The following is an 18375-nucleotide window of genomic DNA, read 5'->3' as shown; positions in this document are numbered from 1 at the left end:
TTTCTCTTTAGGCCTCTCCTGTTGTGGCACTTGGGTCTCACAGCCAGGTTTTCTCTTTAGGCTCTCTCCCATCGCGGCATTTGGATCCCACAGCCAGGTTTTCTCTTTAAGCTCTTGGGTCCCACAGCCAGGTTTTCTCTGCAGGCCTCTCCTGCTGTGGCACTTGGATCCCACAACCAGGTTTTCTCTGTAGGCTCTCTCCCATTGTGGCATTTGGGTCCCACAGCCAGGTTTTCTCTTTGGGCCTCTCTTGCTGTGGGCCCCAGCCCGTTTCCCTCAGTGCTCAGAGGGGACAGCTGTGACCCTTCCTCCTCCACAAGAAGGGACAGCTGCTCCCTTCAGCATTGCACCTCCATGGTGACATGGGACCAGATCATGTTCTGTGGCCAAGGCAGGAGGCTGCCATTCCCCCTGAAGCAGGGGACTGCCATTCCCCCCGGCCTGGCCGGCTCCAAGAGCTCCCAGGCCACCGATGGCCAAGTCTGTCAGCAGGGCCAGCACAGAAACCCGAGCTGTACCACAGAAATTCCCAGCTGAAGTCACAGCACAATCCCGGGATGACCCTGTCCCCAGCAAGGACAGCCGGGGTTAACACAGGCCAGGGAGCAGCTCGGATGCATTTCCTGATTCCCGGGAGGGAATCTCGAGGAGGGAAGGAAGGGTTTAACTGCACAGCCATGGAGGGAAGGAAGGGTTTAACTGCACGGCCATGGCTCCTCCGTGCCAGCTGGCCCCAGACCAAACGGCCTGCAAGGCTCATTAGGAGCCGGCAGTCCTCCCGAAGCTGCCCACAATCACTTTCAGAATTAAGTCATAATTAAGAGCAAAGGTAAGACTTTTGCTCAGTATCAGGGCAACAAAGCTTGGGATTAATTGATACAGACTACACAAAGGAAATTTAGTGCCTGCTTCAAATTCATTATCTCTTAACCCATCTTTACTGTCACTCACAAAGCTTCCCTCCTAGAAATCTGTCAGAGGAATCCACTGCTCAATTCCAGCCCTCCAGCTACACAGAGAGAGCATATGGGAGCTTGAGAGATGATTTATGGTTTCAGTTTTCATTCTCAAGATCTACAGTTGGTCATTTTAAAATGCTGACTTACTCAAGAAAACACCGAAGTAGGATATAAGTGGCAATAGAAGAATGCAAGTCCATGACAAACACCACTCCCCTGCCCTCCTATCCCAGTAACACAGGGACACAGGTAAATCTTGGCATTCATCTGTTGAAAGGACTCTCTGAAACACAAGATGCTTCCAGAAATGGACTGAATGGTTTCACTTGTTCTCAAGAGACTTTACAGGTACCGTATGTGAGCTTGCTCTGAGTGGGTACTTTGTGTCCTGAACATTCTGGAAAAACTCAAGTCTTACTGAGGAGCAGAACTAAACCTCTCCAAGGAACCACTGCCACCCCACAGGTACCTCTCACTCTCTGTGGCAACACAGAACATCCTCAGAACTTCTCTTCCAGTGGCTCTGACAATTTTAGTCACTCTCATTTTATAAATCTTGACATTTTCATCAGCAGATTTTCCAGCTTAGCCATGCCTTGTATCTGTGCACAATCCTCTTAAAAAGGGAGTGATTTCTTATAAGAACCTTAGCGTATTTTAAGCTAGGTTAAAAGTAAGTCCCTACAGTACTTTCACACAATATTGCAGAGACTTTAAGTCTAGTGAGGATAATACAAGTAATGTAACAAAAAAGTTGTAGAGTCAACAATTATCTGCAGGACTTAAACCCCCCCACAGGACTTACTTTGCACTTGTACAGCAGGAGGCATTTTGAGATGTGCTCTGCTTTGGGATCAGGACTGCACTTACAACTCCCACAAGTTTTTATAAACACCAAGCTCAGCTGAATCACAGGCCATGTGGGGTCTGATAATATCTGTTTTTATACACATCTGCTAAGAGGAAATCTCAACTGGCAAAATTCCTACTGTTACAAATGAATGAGGAGTCACAGATCTACACAGAGAGGAATGTGAATTTACCCACTGCCACACACCAACTTGTGATTCCACACCACACTTGTGTGGCACCCCGAATTTGGCCTCATAGCACAACTTGCTTTTTACACCTGCAACATGAAAAGAAGGGGGGAAAAAAAAGAAAAAAAAAGACGAAGATCTATGCACTGACGTATTGCAGAGCCCCGTACTTGGAGACAAATTACATCCGTGTTACTGAAGCATACACAGAAACATCTGTTTAATGACACTTCAGTGATGTGACTGGGGGGCAGGTCCTCCCCACGCCCCTTCAAAGTAAAACGAAACTTTGACTTTTTAAGTTCACCACAGACTTCAGCGAACTTTTGATCAGGCTCTACAGAGAAAAAATAAACTCTGTTTGGGGTTCTTCCAAGCGATCCTGTTCCTCCCAACACTTATGTCAGGATAAAACGTTATTTTTTTCCTTTGTCTCCTCGCAAAGGCAGACTGACCAGTTCCCAAACTGCTCCAATTCCTCCATCCCGACCCCTGTTTGACCGCCGCAGCTGCCCCCATGCTGCGATTTCTGAATACATCTTTTAATCCATCTTCCAGCCTAGCAACAATGCTCCTTTCAATGCCCACCAGCACCTACCCAGCCCGCCGCTCTCCAGCCCTGGAACATCCCGAGCAGCTCCCACAAAGCCCGGGATTTACCAGCCGGGAGCCGGCCTCACGCTCTCCGTGCCTGTGGATTTGGACACATGCTCCGGCGCTGAATGTTCCCAGGCTCCGGGCCAGCTTTGCTGGGATAACTCATCTCCCTGCGGCTCCCGGCGGAGACACCGCGCTGCCGACACGCGGGGGGACCGCGGAACGGGGGCCGAGCTCTCAGCTTTCCCGGCCGCCACAACACAGCCCCGGCTCCAGGGCTGGGCGCAGCCGCCGCCCCTCCGAGCTGCCCGGTCCAGCAGAGTCCGCAAACCCCGCGGAGCCACCTCTCCCCTCCCCGGCCGCCCCCGGCCCTTACCAGAGCGCGATGCGGCTCTTGGGGTAGCTGAGCCTCTCGATGCAGCCCAGGACGTGCGGCAGCGTGTGCGCGGCGTTGCGGGCGAGGATGGCGAGCAGCACGGTGGGCTGCAGCAGCGGCGACTCGGGCAGCGCGGGCTGCTCGGGCCCCGGCGGCTCGGGCGGCTCGGGCGGCTCGGGGGCGGCCCCGCAGCCGCGCAGCAGCGGCGGCAGCAGCAGCAGCAGCAGCAGCGGCGCGCTCGCAGCCATGATGGGCGGGCGAGGGGCAGCCGCGGAGCCGCCGGCAGGCAGAGCACAGCGGGCTCCGGAGCAGGGAACGCGGGAGGAGGAGGGGCAGGCTCGGCACGGAGGAGGGAGAAGGGGAAGGAGGAGCCGAGCGGCTCCGCCGCCCGCCCTGCCGGCCCCGCTTACCGCCCCCCGGCACCGCCCGGACCCCGCGGTGCCGCCGCGACCTCAGGTGAGAGCCGGTGCCCACCCCGGGAGGCTGCGGTCAGCGCAGCCCCCCGCCGTAAAAGCTGTAAACGCCGCATTTCTCCGAGTTTTGAGCTTTAAAGAGGCTTTCGGAGTGTTGCTGCTAATGCTGAGATGTCCCTTTGTTCGAGGCTTACGTGAAGATCTCGCCCTCATCCCTTCCACATAGCTAGGGAATTAAAGTAGCTCTGAGCTTTCATATCAGGAAGTTTTTGGCAAACATCCGCGGGATGTCCGTAAGGAGCAGCCGCACACCTTACACCCATGCCACGCTGCAGGAGGGATGCGCTGTTCCAGCTCGAACACAGAAGGTCAATATGGTAGTCATAGAAAGCCTCGGGCTGGAAGGGACCTTCGAGACAATCTCATTCCAGCCCCCTGCCATGGCAGGGACACCTTCCACTGTCCCAGGTTTCTCCAAGCCCCATCCAAGCTGGCCTTGGACACTTCAGGGATGGGGCAGCCATAGCCTCTCTGTGCCAGGGCCTCCCCACCTTCACAGGGAAGAAATTCTTCCTAATATCCAATCTAAATGTACTCTCTGTCAGTTTAAGGATGTTCTCCTTTCCTCCTATCACTATCTGCCCATTTAAAAAAGCTGCTCTCCCTCTTTTTATGAGCCCCTCTCATGTAGTGGAAAGGGCTCAAAGGTCTGCTTGGAGCCTTCTCTCCTGGCTGAACAACCACAGCTTTCTCAGCACCTCTTCTTTGAAGACAGGCAATACAGGGAAGATTTCCCCTCTACTTCATTGACTTACCCACCAGGGAAATGTTCCCGTGAATAGACTGATGGCAATTTAGCATAAAAATACATAAAACATATTCCAGCAATTAAAATTATTGGGTCATGATCTTAAAAGGGGCATAGTAATCATAGCTCTCTTAGAAGTTCATAGGATTTGGGCATGCTAGACCCTTTTCAAGATGAACTCTCTAATTAATTCTAAGGGCCCCATCACAGCATATTTGGGTTTTATTGTGGGTAGGAAGTTTCTCCAAAGTGGACAGACCCACTTTGAGCAGGTGCTACTGTTGGCTGTGTGCTTGCAACACTTAAAAAGGAGGAAACCTTTAGCAGGCAAACAATTGTTTAATTATCCATAGTCTCACTGTGAATTGCTTGCATCCAGGCAGTAAATATAAAAATATACACACTGACATTATATATATAGAGCTAATACTTGCTCCTCTTTGCTTCTAGAACCTAATTTATCACACACACCAAATTATATTGTCCCAGTTTCCTGAGCAGATGACTTCCCAAAAAGGATCATTCTAGGAAACTTCAATAAAGAGTCTTCCGGGGTTATAGAATCATCCGCACTAAAATTTGAGAAACTCTCTCAGTTTGTCCTCATCTTCCTGGACAATTAGCACAAATGTGTGGCTCCTGTTTGCCCTTCAGATGCCTTTATAATTGTCCTTCTAGAATGATACATTAATGAGTCTTTTCTGTGATGGTTAGTTTGCCACATGTTGCTTTTATGCTTGGATTCATTATCCAAATAGAAGGAGCAGCCTTGCAGCGGGTGGGAGGTGATTAGAGTTCCACAGGAGCCAGCCCCATCCACACGCACGGAATTCCCCTGCTCCCCCTGGGAGCATTTAGAGGGTGGGGACAAACGCTGCCAAATTGTTCTTGATGTGGAGGGGGAGGGCTGGAAGCTGGCATTTTGCATCCATGGACACTCATGCTGGGTCACAGTCCCGATTTTAGGATGTTTCAGCAGAAATAAGCCCCTCCTCTGCCTGCCTTTGCCAGAACTCTGAGTATGCCTTCTCCCTGTGCAGCTCTTGATGTCCTCAGTGAAATCTAAACTACCTTCAGCTCCTTTCACATTCCTCTCTTCTTTTTATTTTGGGAGCAGCATCAGAGCCATAACGATTTGCTGGGGGCAAATGAAAAGACTCCAGCAGCATCTCAAAGCCAGTGATTTGCTCTCCAAAGTGATGTTCCCTTGCTCACACAAATCCTGGGCTGGCTGGCTGCTGTGGAGCACAAAGAGTGAGAGCAGCAGAAGCCTGAAACATGAGATGTTGTTCTTCCATGCAGAAGGGAAAGGAGTCAGCTCAGCTTCATCTCGCACTCCCAGTCACACACAGCTGGGCAAAGTTTGGAGAGCTCAGGTAAGCTGTTATCTGACAATCCATGTCATTCCAACACCTGTAAATGTGTATGACTCCATGTCCACATACAAGGAAATCTGTACTCATTCTGACTTCTTTATTGGTGGCCAAAACTATATCCTGTGGGGTTTTTTAAGCCCAGACTCCATCCTGCTGTGACAAGACAATGAGCCACTCTGTGGTGAAATATTTTAGCTTTGGGGAAGAAACGGCTTTTTGCAGATGTAAGTCCCACAGAAATCAATTTAAGCCATTTGTTTCAGCTTCCTCTAAATATGTAACACCAAACAAGGAGATTCCAGCTATGACAGCTGTCTCTGGCAGAGGCATAATCCCTTGGTTTGGCAGGTGACAAATTCTCTCTGAGACAGATTCTTCTTAATTGTTTCCCACATTGAGGAAAACAGAGGTTCCATCCTGCTGATGTAATTGACTCATCTAGAGATTGATGTGGATCCATCTCCTTTCACTTGCTTCTTCGCTTCTAAGAACTCAAATCCATCCAGTTATTTTCCCAGCACTGAGTGAACCCCTGTGGCCAACTCCTCCATGAAAGTCTCAGAGACTGGATTTTTTATCCCATTTGGCTATCTATTCTGTGCCCAGGGAACTGAACTGCTGGCTAACACAATACTTTATAAACAGCCAGAATGGCTGCTCAGTTTACCACAAAATTCCTTGAATTAGATTGGCCCAAATATAACTTCCTGTGCCTACAAACCACACACAATTTATGTTGCATACATAGAGACCAATTTTCCCTGATGCTTTTTTATAGAATAACCACTGTTAGAAATTCATCAGAAGAGTCACCGAGGCAGATGGAGCTGAGACAGATGGAGCTGATAAGCCAGACCTAGGACACTTGGCATAAGGCAAAGTCAGAGATATTTCTAATAAAACAGCCCAAGGTGCTTTTAATGGCAATACCTTGAAAGCACATCCCTTATGCAGTCTAGCAAAGCTCTGGACACTGCAGATTGATAAAGCTTTGGAGTCTTTAAGAGAAGGGACCGTTAAAGTACATATTTATATATATATATTTATATATGTTTATATATATGTTTTATATATGTTTATATGTATATAGGTAGGAGCGGAGCGGCGGCGGAACGGTGGCGGCGGTGCGGCAGTTTCCGGGAGCGCTGTGCTGCATGCGCCGCCCGGAGTGAAGCCGCGTTGCACACACGGAGGGCAGCATGGAGCCGGCGGCCGGGCCGGGCCGAGGGGGCCTTTGCCCGGCTCCAGGGGGCACCGATCCGGGCCAGGGCTGCTCTGCGGCCGGGAGGGAGGAGAAGGCACAGGGCAGCTGGTCGGGGGCGGCTGGCGGCAATTGGATCACGGCTCACCCCACGGTAGGCCGGGGCGGGGGTCCCGCTGTTTCTCGGGGGTCCCGCTGTTTCTCGGGGTCCCGCTCTCCCGGCCGGACCCTGCAGGATTTTCCCCTCGAGGTGCACGTGGGGTCCCCCCAGGAGGGTTCTGCAGGGAAATTCCCATCTCATCGATGATACTGGGTTTATCGAGGGGGGCTCCGGCCCGTGGGGGAGTTGGGGGAGTGCCACTGCCAGCAGGGGAGGAGGTTTTAAATCATGGGATCCCAGCTGGGAAACGCAAATGCCCTAAACTTCGACTCCGTCTTAATTTTTACCACACCGAAAACATGGAGGTGTTTAATTTGGCCATCATGTTACGTTGTGTTGCAGCAAAAATAGGTACAATTATATTTACCCCAACATAGGTAAAATTTCACAAAGCTAGAGCTGTTCCAGAAATAGTTGAGACTCTTCTTGTGTTTGTTTATTTTGCTTGCTTTTTTAAGCGCTAAACTATGGGGAATGTGGAAAAAGGAGCCTTTGAGATACTGTCAGGAAACAAATCCTGCTTTTTGATTGCCTTCAAACGGGTTTGAACCTCCAGTGGGTCTGCTGGTCTGTGCATTCTTAGTTTAACCTGTGCTTTCCTCCATCACCGTTCCTCTCTGGTCTCAGTTCACAGAAATGATGTCCCTTGATGTGTCTGACAGTACTCAAGTGTACGCTGCCTTTTTGGTGTACCTGGACCTCCTGGAAGGTAAATGGGGGAAGTGGCTGCATCCCAACCAATGCCTTTGCCCTGATGAGCTGTTAAATTCATTGTTTGCACTGGGACAGGACCTTCCTTCCAAACGCCTTGCTGCCCATTTTGAGAGTTTTTGTGCTGGAAGTTTCTATCCTGTGCCTGCCTGGAGCCTGTGCAAAGATGAGTTCTTGTTTCATCCAGCACTTCCAGGTGCAGGTGTTCAGGGAAAAGGCAGTCAGCAGGGAAATAAAAGCAAAAGAGGAGTAGGGGAAGGAAAAGGAATCTAGGAAGGTGAAGTGACAAGTTCAGTGGTTGAGCTTGTAATAGTCCTCACCTGCAGATTAAAGTGAAATTACTCAGTCACAGTGTTTCACAAAAGTCACCGTTCAGCACATGGCTGAATGTTGTGTGCTGGCCTGTTTTGTGCTGGAATGTTTTCTGCAAAGGGCAGTGATTCCTCTAGCAAAGAGGATCATTTGCAAGTGTGGTAGCAGTAATTTATAACCATTGTAGTAATATTATGTAGCAACATAGTAATTTATACAATAAATTGTAGGGTTTGTGCTTAGGGCCATGGCTGGTAGAGGACCTGGCAGTGTCAGGTCACTGCTGGGACTCCCTGATCTTGGAGGGCTTTTCTGGCCAGAATGGTCCTGTGAAATCCAGTGTAGTCTTCTGCTGTCTGCTCAGAGTGGAGCAGAGTTATGTGATATATCAACTTCTGCCTGGCTTCTTCCAAGTTGGCTTTATTGAAAAGGGACTGTGAGTAGGCAGCCAGCCAGCCTAAGAAAAATATTCCAGTTTTGCTTGGAGCCTGGTGCTTCTCAAGGTCAGGGAAGGGAGGGATTGTACAGTGCAGGAATTGCTGTGTCTGTTGCTGTTACACCTCTGAAGAAAATGCCTTAATAGACTTCAGAAGAAGATTTCTGTAGTTCTGCAGCAAAAACTTCATCCTTATCCCTTCAGCAGGAGTTTAGAACTGTGTATGATCACTAACCATGCTTTTAGCACCTGCTGCTTCACAGATCAGAGTGCTGAGCCAGGTGACTAAATCTCTGTGGTTTTATCTGCTTTGTGCCTTCTGCAGAGCAGCTTTGTCAGACAGATCCCTTCCCCACCCCTCAGTGCAGCTCTGGAGCCAGCAGGCTGCTCCTGCTCCTTGGATTTCTTTAGCAGGATTGCTTCTCAGGAGGGGGATTTGGCAGAGGAATGGAATTTTCCTGTGAAGGGAGAGAGGGAAGGAAAAGAAAACCTCAGATGTTAACTTAGACACTGCATTTGTTATTTGACTGATAAAAACTTGTGTTTTGTGTTCTCTCATCCCCACAAACCTTTCTAGGGAGGAGCTGGCACGAGGTGCAGCCGGTGGGCGTGGCAGAGCTGCAACTGGTGTGCTTGCATGGCCGAGCCAAGGAGCAGGAGGGGCTCCAGGTGATGGTGCCAGTGCCTGCTCACATCCTCATCAGCCACGACAGGTGAGGCTGTGCTCGCTGCTGGGCTGGGTCACCACTGACAGAAAACGGGGCACAGGGACATTTGACAGGCTGGGGATGGCTTGGTCAGGAGGGGAAGGAGGAGGAAATGGAGGAGTATCAGAGGAAAGCAGCCTCTCAGCCTGTAAGCAGAGTTATTTTGGGTTCTGCAGACACACAGGCAGCTTGGAACATTAAGGAAACCTCAGCTTTGCCTCTCCCTGTCTGGAAGTGGTTCTTGGAGATCAAGCAGAAACTGATGCCCACTGATAAACATTTCTTGTTGTCTGGAGTTGCATATGTGCTAGGAGATAACATGGACACCAAAGTATGTGTTTGAGAGACAAGGCTAGAACACAAGGCCTTCACAGCTTATGTTTTGAACATTCCTGTGCTGATTTTGTACTCTTGGAAAAGTGTGATGCTTTCTGAGTTGCTGGACTTAAAAGGACCTAAGAGGAAAGAAATCCTCTTGGAGCTAACTAATAATCAGCTTTTTTATTGTCAGATTTGTGGATAAGCCTTGTATGGTTTGCTTTGCTTTAGTTTTCAAACTATAATTTGGCTACTTTGAACAGGAAACTCCTCTCACTTTACATCCAGAGTCTCATGTGCCTGTGATTTTTGGCTTGATTTCCTCACACATGCAGGAGCAACTCTTCAAGCAGAAGACAGCACAGCCATGAATTTGTTACATTACAGATATTTACAGCCTAGAAAACTTCCACTTCAGTAGTTTTACAGTCTCTCTTAACTGGCCCTTAGGGCAGCCTCAGACACAGGGTGTGATTTGCTCTCTGATAAAGGCTGCCTTCTCTGACTGGTGTCTGCTATGATGACTCTGAAGACCTGAACTATTTCAGTGGCATCACAGGGTTGTACATTTTTCAATTTCTTCTGTTCCCACTCCTGCTAGCAGCTAGCTTAGGGCTGGCTTTACAAATCTTACTTATTTTTGCTGCTTCCTCTTGCTCTGTGGGCAGCAGCCTGACACAGTGGTAGATGGGCAATTAATTGCACTTATTAGATGTGTGTGTGCACTCTAGGAGTGATGTTTTTGCTTTCCATTTTGGGTTTTAGAAGTGATAGATCAATGTCTTGCCAACAGACTTTTATCATCATTTTGCTGTTTGTTGGGTGAAGGGGAAGAAAATTTTATTTACTAGGTGTTGATGGGGCTTAGTACTGGTTTTATGTTGAAAAAATATTATATTTGCAAGTATTGATCAATCACTCCTGAGGGCTTGGAGATGTGATCTCCACAGGAGAGGAGAAATGCTGGGTGTTATTCAGGCTGTCTGCAAGCAGGAGATGTGTGTGTGAATGAAAGGGACGTGCTGCAGCTCTCAGCTCAAAGGTTTTAGGGGAAATAGAAGGCAGCCGGTGAGCATGTGGGATCTCTGAGGAATTCCACCTACATGCTGAGCTCTTGTGCTTGGTTAGTATAGTGTGTTTCCACCTGGGCTGAAAACTTGGATTCCTGGCATTGGGTAAAGGCTGGGAGTATGTTCTGATTGATTTTTAATGACAGGTATTCCACTGCATGCATGTCCTATCTTATTCTGTGTCATTGGAGCCTTTCATGGGGAGCCTCTGCACTTGTTTGTTCTGTGGTGATGCTGTTTGCTCTGCCTCTGGCACCAGAGTGTCTGGAATCCAGTACTGGAAGGATGTGTGGTGGAGAGGCAAAGAGTGAATGCATCACATTGATTAAGAGTACAGTTTGTAACAGGCTTTGCTGCAGAGCAGTGACACAGGCTGTGTTGTCACTAAAATGAGCTGAATCCCAGGCTGCAGTGCCAGCTGTGTCCTGTCTGTGTTCAGCAGCCATGGATGCTGTCAGGCTGGGAAGTTGTGTTTGTGGTGTTGAATGTGTATCTGCATTTTGTTCAAAGCAGCACTTTGTGGTTTTGTGTTACCTGCTGAAAGCAGGGGGGGAGGTATGAGTACAAGTGAATGCAGCTTGCTTAGTGTTGAAAATAAGCCCTTGAGAATAATCTCTTCCTCCTTTGGGAAGGTGAAAATGATCTGTCTCTGTTCTGGGCTTGGAATTGTGCTAGCTGCAAAAGAAGCCAGTGACAGCATTTATGGGCAGCACTTCCCTGTTTAACCGGTAGGGTTTGGAAGTGACACCTTGAAATCAGCCTTCCATCTTCATTCTGCTCTGTGCTTTTCTTATTGGTAGAAGAAAAAAGTGATTCACGGAAAATAATGGGTTTTAGCACTATGTATGTGGTAAAAAGATCTCACATTTTGCCAATATTAGTCAGTCACTCTTGTGGGCTTGGTCTTCCAGAGATATACAGTGATGGTTCTCTATTTGAAATCCATGTCAGCCAAGCTCCAGGTGTCTCATGGAGGTCCCAGCTTGGCTGCCACTGAGAAGTGTGTCCTTAAAAGGCCACAGGAAAGTTGCTGTGGAAATTACCAGCAGGACACCTGGGCAAATGACAAATGTGAGTGCCCTACAAAAATTAAAACCTACTCAATGTTTTTTAGCCTATTACAAAATTTCATCATGTCCAGTTTGAGCATGACAGATAAGTGCTGAAGGCAAAAGCTGTTCTGCTTCCTAAGCTCATTGTCCACTTCTGCAGAGCTGGGTGGAAGCTGCTCGTCCAGCTGTGGCAGGATAGCAGCACCCTAACTCACTAAATTACAGAATTATGGGCTGTGGAATCCACTGACTTCCAGAATTATGGGCTGTGGAGCAGAGTCTTGAGAAGTGGCTTTGTGCTCTGTGTGCTCTTCAGATGAAGATTGCTGAATCTTCTGTGAGCAAAGCCCTGGGGAATATGATGCAATTTCTGACCCACGCAGAGCTGGCTGAGGCTTGGAGAGCCTTTGAATCCAGGAGGATTCCTGCTTGTGGGAGCAGTTTGCAGGTGCATAGGCTGGGGTGTGTCTGCTGCTCACTACAGCACCTCAGAGCATGCCAATACCTCGTTGTCCATTCCAGAAGTGTGGCTCTCCACTGTGGAGGAAGCAGTGAATCCTGGGAGTGCAGAAATAACTTGCACAAACCCAGCTCAGCAAGTTAGGAGAGCTCACAGTGCTGGCTGTGAGCTGGATTTTCAGATGGCCTGGAAAGCCTTGATCCTTCAGGGAGGTAGGTCCCAGATCTAATGGAATTGGGCACTGCCTGTCCTAGACAAATAACTCTGTCTAAGCAGAATGTTGCAGATAAACTGTCAGATTAGATGACACGTCACTGCTCTGTATTTTGTGTACAAGTGCTGTAAATGAAGGATGAAGTTGCCTGAGGTCATGGAGACCTGTGAAGTTTGGGAAAGGCTTATTCTGTTAAAATGCTGACTTACTTTAGAAGAAAGCAATACATAAATGTTTTGTTATAAGGCTGATAAGCATCCTGAGAAGGAAATCTGAGGACTGGAATTTACTGTCTTCAGAGTCTGTAGACTTTGAAATAAATCTTGCTGTAAACTGAAAAATCCTGTTATTTTAAAGCACTGTAAGTGTGATGTGCATCTTGCATCCTCTTCACAGTTTTGTCAGTAACTCCCTTACTAAAAGCATAGTTTACTCATGCAGTAAATCACACATTGAAAATATAATTAATGGCTCCTAAGTGTAAGCTCTTTATTAGTATTTTATTTAATTTTTTAGATTAAATATTTTAAATTAGTTTGCAGCTCCCACAGTAGAGTGGGTTATGCAGTACTTTGGCTGAACATCCAGTATTAAGTGTGTCCTGTAGAACTTTGCTGAACTTTGATACCTCCCTCTTGTGTGGTTTCTCTTGTTTTCTTCTTGAACTTCCATGGAAAAAGATCTTTAATATTCCTCAGGGCTTCAATTCCTTCTCCTGACCAGTGTGGCATGTAGTGTTTTATTTACATTTATTTTTTTCTTTCCATTACAAAAAACTGAGTAACGGAAAGAAAAAAATAAATGTAAATAAAACACTCAATGCATTCTTCTAGCATTCCCTGTTTGTGTGTTTTGGGAACAAATCCCCAGGAGCAGTGCTGTGCATTTACACCTCCTCCCAGCCCCTTGTGCTCCTTCCCACATATTTCAGGGCACTGGGTTCATGCTGCCTGCCCTGCAGCAGGGTCTGGAGCAGCATTGCTGGTGCTGAGCTGTGCTGAGGTTTGCAGTGCTGGCTAAACCCAAGGAATTGTGCTCTCTGGGAGGTTCCTGTGCCCTGGTGCTGGGACAATGGCATGCTCCAGTGCCTGGGGTAATGATCTCTGCAGGGGCACAGAGACCAACTTGTGTGCACTCTGCAGCCCTGCCTGGCCAGCAGGGGAGGGAGCTGGTCAGGCTGGCCGAGCCTGCCAGGAATTATTCATCCAAGTATAAAGGGCAGATTGAAAGCCTTTGGCTTTTATGGGATGGAAGGCAGTAGTTCCATTTCAGCTCAGTGGAGCTCTATGCAACCTCCATAAACGTGCCCTGAGCTTGCAGAGGGATGCTGCTTCTCAGAGGCATTGCATGGGGTGTGTGTCTGAAATGCCCTTTTGTTCATCACAGACCTTGCTACTTGAGTTCTTTATGGTTCTGCCCTTGGTTGGTTTTTGCAGAGTCAGTTGAAGCTTGGGGTCAGCAGCTGTACACCTGGCTCTCTCTCCCAGAGAAAAGAAGAATATTAGTTTGTTAAGAGCTATTGGGATATTGAGAAACACAGCATAGATCTCTGATGGATGTTGAGGGCCTACATGGTGCAAAATTAAGGTAGGGAAAGCATGCAACATTCCCCTCTGCTCTCTGGATAGATTTGTATGGATTTTCTTGGGTTTTTTTGGGATTTGTTTTATTTTAAAGCTATTAATTGCTACAGTAATAGAAGATAGGGTCAGCTCACTGCTATCATTAAGTTTGAATGCAGCAGTAATGACAGAGGCAGGATGACATTGCCAGTGCTGTTCCCTTAGCTTGCAGTGCTCTTTGGAGAATGTTAAGTAAGTTAAACCTGCTCCTATGACTAATTTTTTTGTAGAAAAAGACAATCCCTACTGACTCTAGTCTGGAGATAGCTGGCTTTTCTGAGCCCTTTTTCTAATGCAAAGTGTTTTAGAAATGCCAGCTCTTTGGAGAGCAGAGTGTTTGAGGTGAAGTCCTTTGCATCTCCTGGAGCATGAGGTGAATGTGAGTTTGCTTCCTGGGTGGAAAATGAGAGCTTTGTCCTGCTTGATCTGGCCTGGTGGGAGCAGCTCTGGATTGAGTGAACATGCAGCTGAGCTTTTACTGAGACCCTGCAGAACAGCAGGAACTGTTTCTCAGCTGCACCTTTTCTCTTGTCAAGTCTCTCCATTCTGCTGAAAACTGGCAGTGCAGACAGTGGAGTGGGCATGCTGGAACTCCTGTGGAAAATGAGGACCCAGAGGGAGCCAGGCCATACCAAAGGCTTGATCCCACAGCTTCTGTGGGGCTCACACTGTTGGAGCAGAGCTGGGGAGCCAAGCCCAGAGTGACCATGGGCCCCTTGGTGTCAGTGTTCCATCAGTTATCAGTAATTCCAGAGGTGTCCTGGCACAGCTGTCACTCAGGGAAAGGCTGCTCAGGGTGCTGGGGAATGTAGGTGGTCAAGGCTGTTGGCATCTGCCAGACTGCTGGATGCGCTGAATTCCTCTGTTCACTGATGCTTGACACCTTCAGAAATGTTAAATCCACTTTTATTTAAGCAAATTCATCTTTTATGGCTGCCATCAGCTGTATGGTGTAGCAGATTGTACTGGTCACTGAGGAGCTTATTGGTAGCCATTAACTGGGGAATTTAAATTAGAGTATGGCTCTGCTGGGGATGTTACCACATGGGCTTCCTGCCTAGGACTTTATTTCCATCATTGACTGCAGCTGTTTGGGAGATGGGCAGCCTTGAAATAAAGGGTTCCTTCCTCATTTAGGATGTCCAACGTGCATTCTTTGGATTTTAGAAGGCCAACAAGGCTTGATGCTTTCCTGTTTTTCCATAGACAGTATTTGATGCATGAAAAGGATTACAAAAGCCTGCAGTGTTTCACCTTCCTGCTCGTGGCAGGCAGCAAGCACAGTAAAATCAGAGGTGCCATGGCTCCTTTGCAGTGTCTGCTGGTGCAGAGAACATTGTGAGCAGGCTGGACACAGAGGCTGCTGGGGATGCCTTCAGGGGAGGAGGGCAAGGCATGATGTCTGACACAGACTTCCTGAATTCCAGAGCTTATCCCTCTAAAAGATAGCCTCTCAGCACTGTGCAGATGTGCTGCAGTGCACTGTGGACACTGTGGTATGCATGAATGAGAGCCCTTGTCTTGGGGCTGCCTGTGGAGGGAGGGGGAAGGGGAAAAGGGGGCATTTGCACTTGTCATTCCTCATCTGTGGACAGCAGAGCTAGCAGATCATCCTGATGCAATGGTGTGTCTTTATGCCCCTTACATAAATCCTGGAACTCCTGTCTCCAGAAAAGGAACAAGAAATGGCATTAATCTGTTGTCAGGACCTGGCTGCTTTTGGGATTATGGGGCATCTTCAAAGTCCTAGTTGCTAAACAGGGGGAAATAAAGTCTCAGGTGTTTGTGCTTGGCAGTATGAGAAGAGATCATGAGTATCAGAAATGTAGATCTACAGTCTCACTATTCCATCCCTCCTCCTAGCAGACTATCAGGAAAACCAGTGACAGGTATTCAAGAAAATAGGAAGAAGCTTCTGCCCTGGCTGACAGGTGAATCCAGGCCTCTGCCTGAGTCTGCTCAGATACAGCATTGTCCACACTCAACACAAGTTTTCTTTGGCTCCCAAAATATCTCTCCTGGGAAGCTGTGCCCTTTAATTTGGCATGTTATCATTAATTCTGTATTGCCTCCACAGGAGCAAGAGAGATCAATGTCCACTGCTTCATGGATAGTTCTTCCCTCACAGGGTCTCTGCCAGCAGCCTGCCTGCTTAGAGCTTTCTCCAGACCCTTGGCTGCTGAGGGTGCAGAGGCCCTGGCACAGCTGCCCAGTGAAGCTGTGGCTGCCCCTGGATCCCTGGAAGTGTTCAAGGCCAGACTGGACAGGGCTCGGTGCAAACTGAGATAATGGAAATGTCCTTGCCCATGGATAGAACTGGATGAGCTTTAAGGTCCCCTCCAACCCAAATCATTCCATGATTCTGCATGTGACTATTAGATTCTTGCTCTCTGCATGTGTCAGGAAGGAGGTCTGTAATCCTTTCCCAGGCTCTTGTCCCCTGCCAGGGCTTTGGCAGGACATTGTGGTGCTGGGGGTGCCTCTGCACAGGGGCTGGGAGTGACAGGAGCCAGAGGTTCAGAGCACAGAATAAATAAGTTGCCTGTCAAATAAGCCTGCAGACAGACCCTGCTGGGGTGGCAGTGAGCACAGGAGTAGATGTCCCATTACCTGAAGGAGTCTCTTGCAGTGTCTCTCCTCTGCCAGTGGCCAGCACACTCTCTGTCACCTTATTTGTTGTGTTGTTAGGGAATGCACTGATGTGTGCTTTTCCCAGCCCTGGTATCTCTGTGGTATGGAGTAAATGTGTTGTGTTGTGTTGCCTTGCTGTGTTTGGGCCAGTGGTGCAGCAGGAGGAGAGGCCCTCCTGAATTTACCAGGCTGGATTATGCACAGCTCAGAACACAGATGGGTCTTTAAGAAGGTCATGGGCTTAACAGGGAGCCTTTCCAGGCTGCTGCTCATTCTCTGCCACGTTCCATTTGGCTTTTATTAGAGGATCAAAGGGGTTCTGAGGGAAGATGATGATTGAAGTCTGAAAGCTGCTGCCTTTAGACAGCCCTGGCCCCAGAGCTGCCTGTGCTCTGCTGGGTGAGCTCTCCAGGGTGCACAAAGCCAGGACTGATTATCCTGGTGCACAGCTGAACTCCCCCTGGAATGTAACCTGTCCCAGCAATCTCAGAGGAGCCCTCTTGCACCTGACATTGGGGGCAGGGTCTGTCTGTGCTCACCACACTCCTTCAGAGCTTGCTCCCCAGTCAGACCAGGAATGCAGGGACTCCAGGGATCAGTGCTGTCCTGAGCTCTGAACCGTAAAGTAACTGGCATGTTACTCTTAAAATAAGCTAAACAGGAAAAATTGCATAACTTTGTCTTGAGCTTTTAAGGAAGACATTATTTGGGCTGACAGTTCTGAAGAAGAGCATTAGTCTTGTGGCTTCTAGTCTAGACAGGGAGGTAGAGAAACCTGGCTTGGGCTCCTGGGCCTTCCACAGGCTGGCAGAGACCTGTGGCACAGGGACTGGCAGACTTACCTCTGCAAATGGAACACATCTTAATTATTCAGTTCTCCAACTGAACACCAGGTGTTACTTAATTAGATTTCTTATATAAGTCTGCTGAAAACAGGGCCAGTAGAGATTGCTGTGCTGGGATTGTGGTGGATGAGGGATGGCTGAGGGATGTGCATGTGAGTGTACCTAAACAAAGCTTAGAAGCATGTGTTGAGCCATTTCCAGCAGAGGTGTGTGTAACTGATTCTGTTATTCTCTTTTGTTGCTTGATTACACAACTTTGGATTTTTGTTAAAACAGATATTATGCTCACTTTAGTGAAGACGATTTTGCAGAGTGAAAACAGGCTGGATAAAAATGGTGCTATTGTACCTTTGTGCCATCACAGATGGTTGTGGATTCCTTTCTAAGTGCTTTTTTTCCTCTCCTAGGTTAAGGGAAATACTGAAGAAAGCCTCTCTGCCTCCAGAGGATCCTGACACCCTGCTGTCAGTTACCTTGGCCATAGTTGAGACAGACTCCACAATAGTCTACTATAAAATGACTGATGGCTTTGTAATGCCAGATCCTCCTGTTGATACTGAAGATGTGGATAATAAACAGTGGAGGAAGAAAAGAAAGAAACTTTTCAAATGATTGGGGCAGAGAAAACAGAACGTTTCTTGAACTCCTCAAACTCAAACAAATGCAGGAACTGGTGTATGTGAATAAGTGGTGAGCTGCAGTCTGCCTTGGCACATCAGGGATGTGTTCAGGGAGAGCAGAGGCCTGTGCAGCTGCACTGTGATGAAATGCCATTTGAGGTATGAAGTGTGTCATGCTTTGACACAGATCAGTCCTGACTAATAAATACTCTTGAGAAGTGTTACGAAGGCTTTGTGTCCTCTTTATCTGGTCAGGCACATAACAGAATAAACACATTCTTACCCATACTGTAAATATTAGCTACAGGTAAGTCTGAAGGGCTTGAAGTTTTGTAGTTTACAGAGTGTCTTTGTCTTAGCCCTGTCACAAGCACTCCTGCTGCCCCCCAGGTTACATTTCTGAACTTTGCTTTCTTCCCTCTGCTTTTGGAGAAAAGGCCCTTCCAC

At 48.1% G+C, this 18375-nt stretch overlaps 2 protein-coding genes across 3 annotated transcripts in view; one reads left to right on the top strand and one right to left on the bottom strand.

The window, feature by feature from the left end:
* The window catches only part of COLGALT2 (collagen beta(1-O)galactosyltransferase 2), a 47943-nt gene extending 44653 nt beyond the window's left edge, over positions 1-3290 (bottom strand). For both annotated transcript variants that reach the window (XR_010441244.1, XM_064720223.1), the window contains exon 1: positions 2973-3290. Coding sequence is in view for 1 of the 2 variants with exons in the window: in XM_064720223.1 (XP_064576293.1) it covers positions 2973-3220 (248 nt within the window). In the remaining variant the exon portion in view is untranslated. The remainder of the gene's footprint in view (positions 1-2972) is intronic.
* Positions 3291-5442: 2152 nt separating this feature from the next.
* On the top strand, positions 5443-18152 carry TSEN15 (tRNA splicing endonuclease subunit 15). The gene is made up of 5 exons (XM_064719719.1): positions 5443-5569; positions 6660-6924; positions 7558-7639; positions 8967-9102; positions 17716-18152. Exons 2-5 carry the CDS (start codon positions 6769-6771, stop codon positions 17918-17920), a joined length of 579 nt encoding a protein of 192 aa, XP_064575789.1. The 5' UTR covers positions 5443-5569; positions 6660-6768; the 3' UTR covers positions 17921-18152.
* Positions 18153-18375: the final 223 nt, after the last annotated feature.

The sequence above is a fragment of the Zonotrichia leucophrys genome, chromosome 8 (assembly GCF_028769735.1).
Source record: "Zonotrichia leucophrys gambelii isolate GWCS_2022_RI chromosome 8, RI_Zleu_2.0, whole genome shotgun sequence".
Classification (NCBI taxonomy): domain Eukaryota; kingdom Metazoa; phylum Chordata; class Aves; order Passeriformes; family Passerellidae; genus Zonotrichia; species Zonotrichia leucophrys.
This window is presented reverse-complemented; position numbering and strand designations above follow the sequence as displayed.

What these genes read in the sequence shown, in the direction of transcription:
- TSEN15 (XM_064719719.1), top strand. Translation starts at nt 6,769, where the DNA reads ATGGAGCCGGCGGCCGGGCCGGGCCGAGGGGGCCTTTGCCCGGCTCCA. An exon ending in GGATCACGGCTCACCCCACG is followed by an intron (nt 6,925 to 7,557) that starts GTAGGCCGGGGC and finishes CTCTGGTCTCAG; the next exon opens with TTCACAGAAATGATGTCCCT. An exon ending in GTACCTGGACCTCCTGGAAG is followed by an intron (nt 7,640 to 8,966) that starts GTAAATGGGGGA and finishes AAACCTTTCTAG; the next exon opens with GGAGGAGCTGGCACGAGGTG.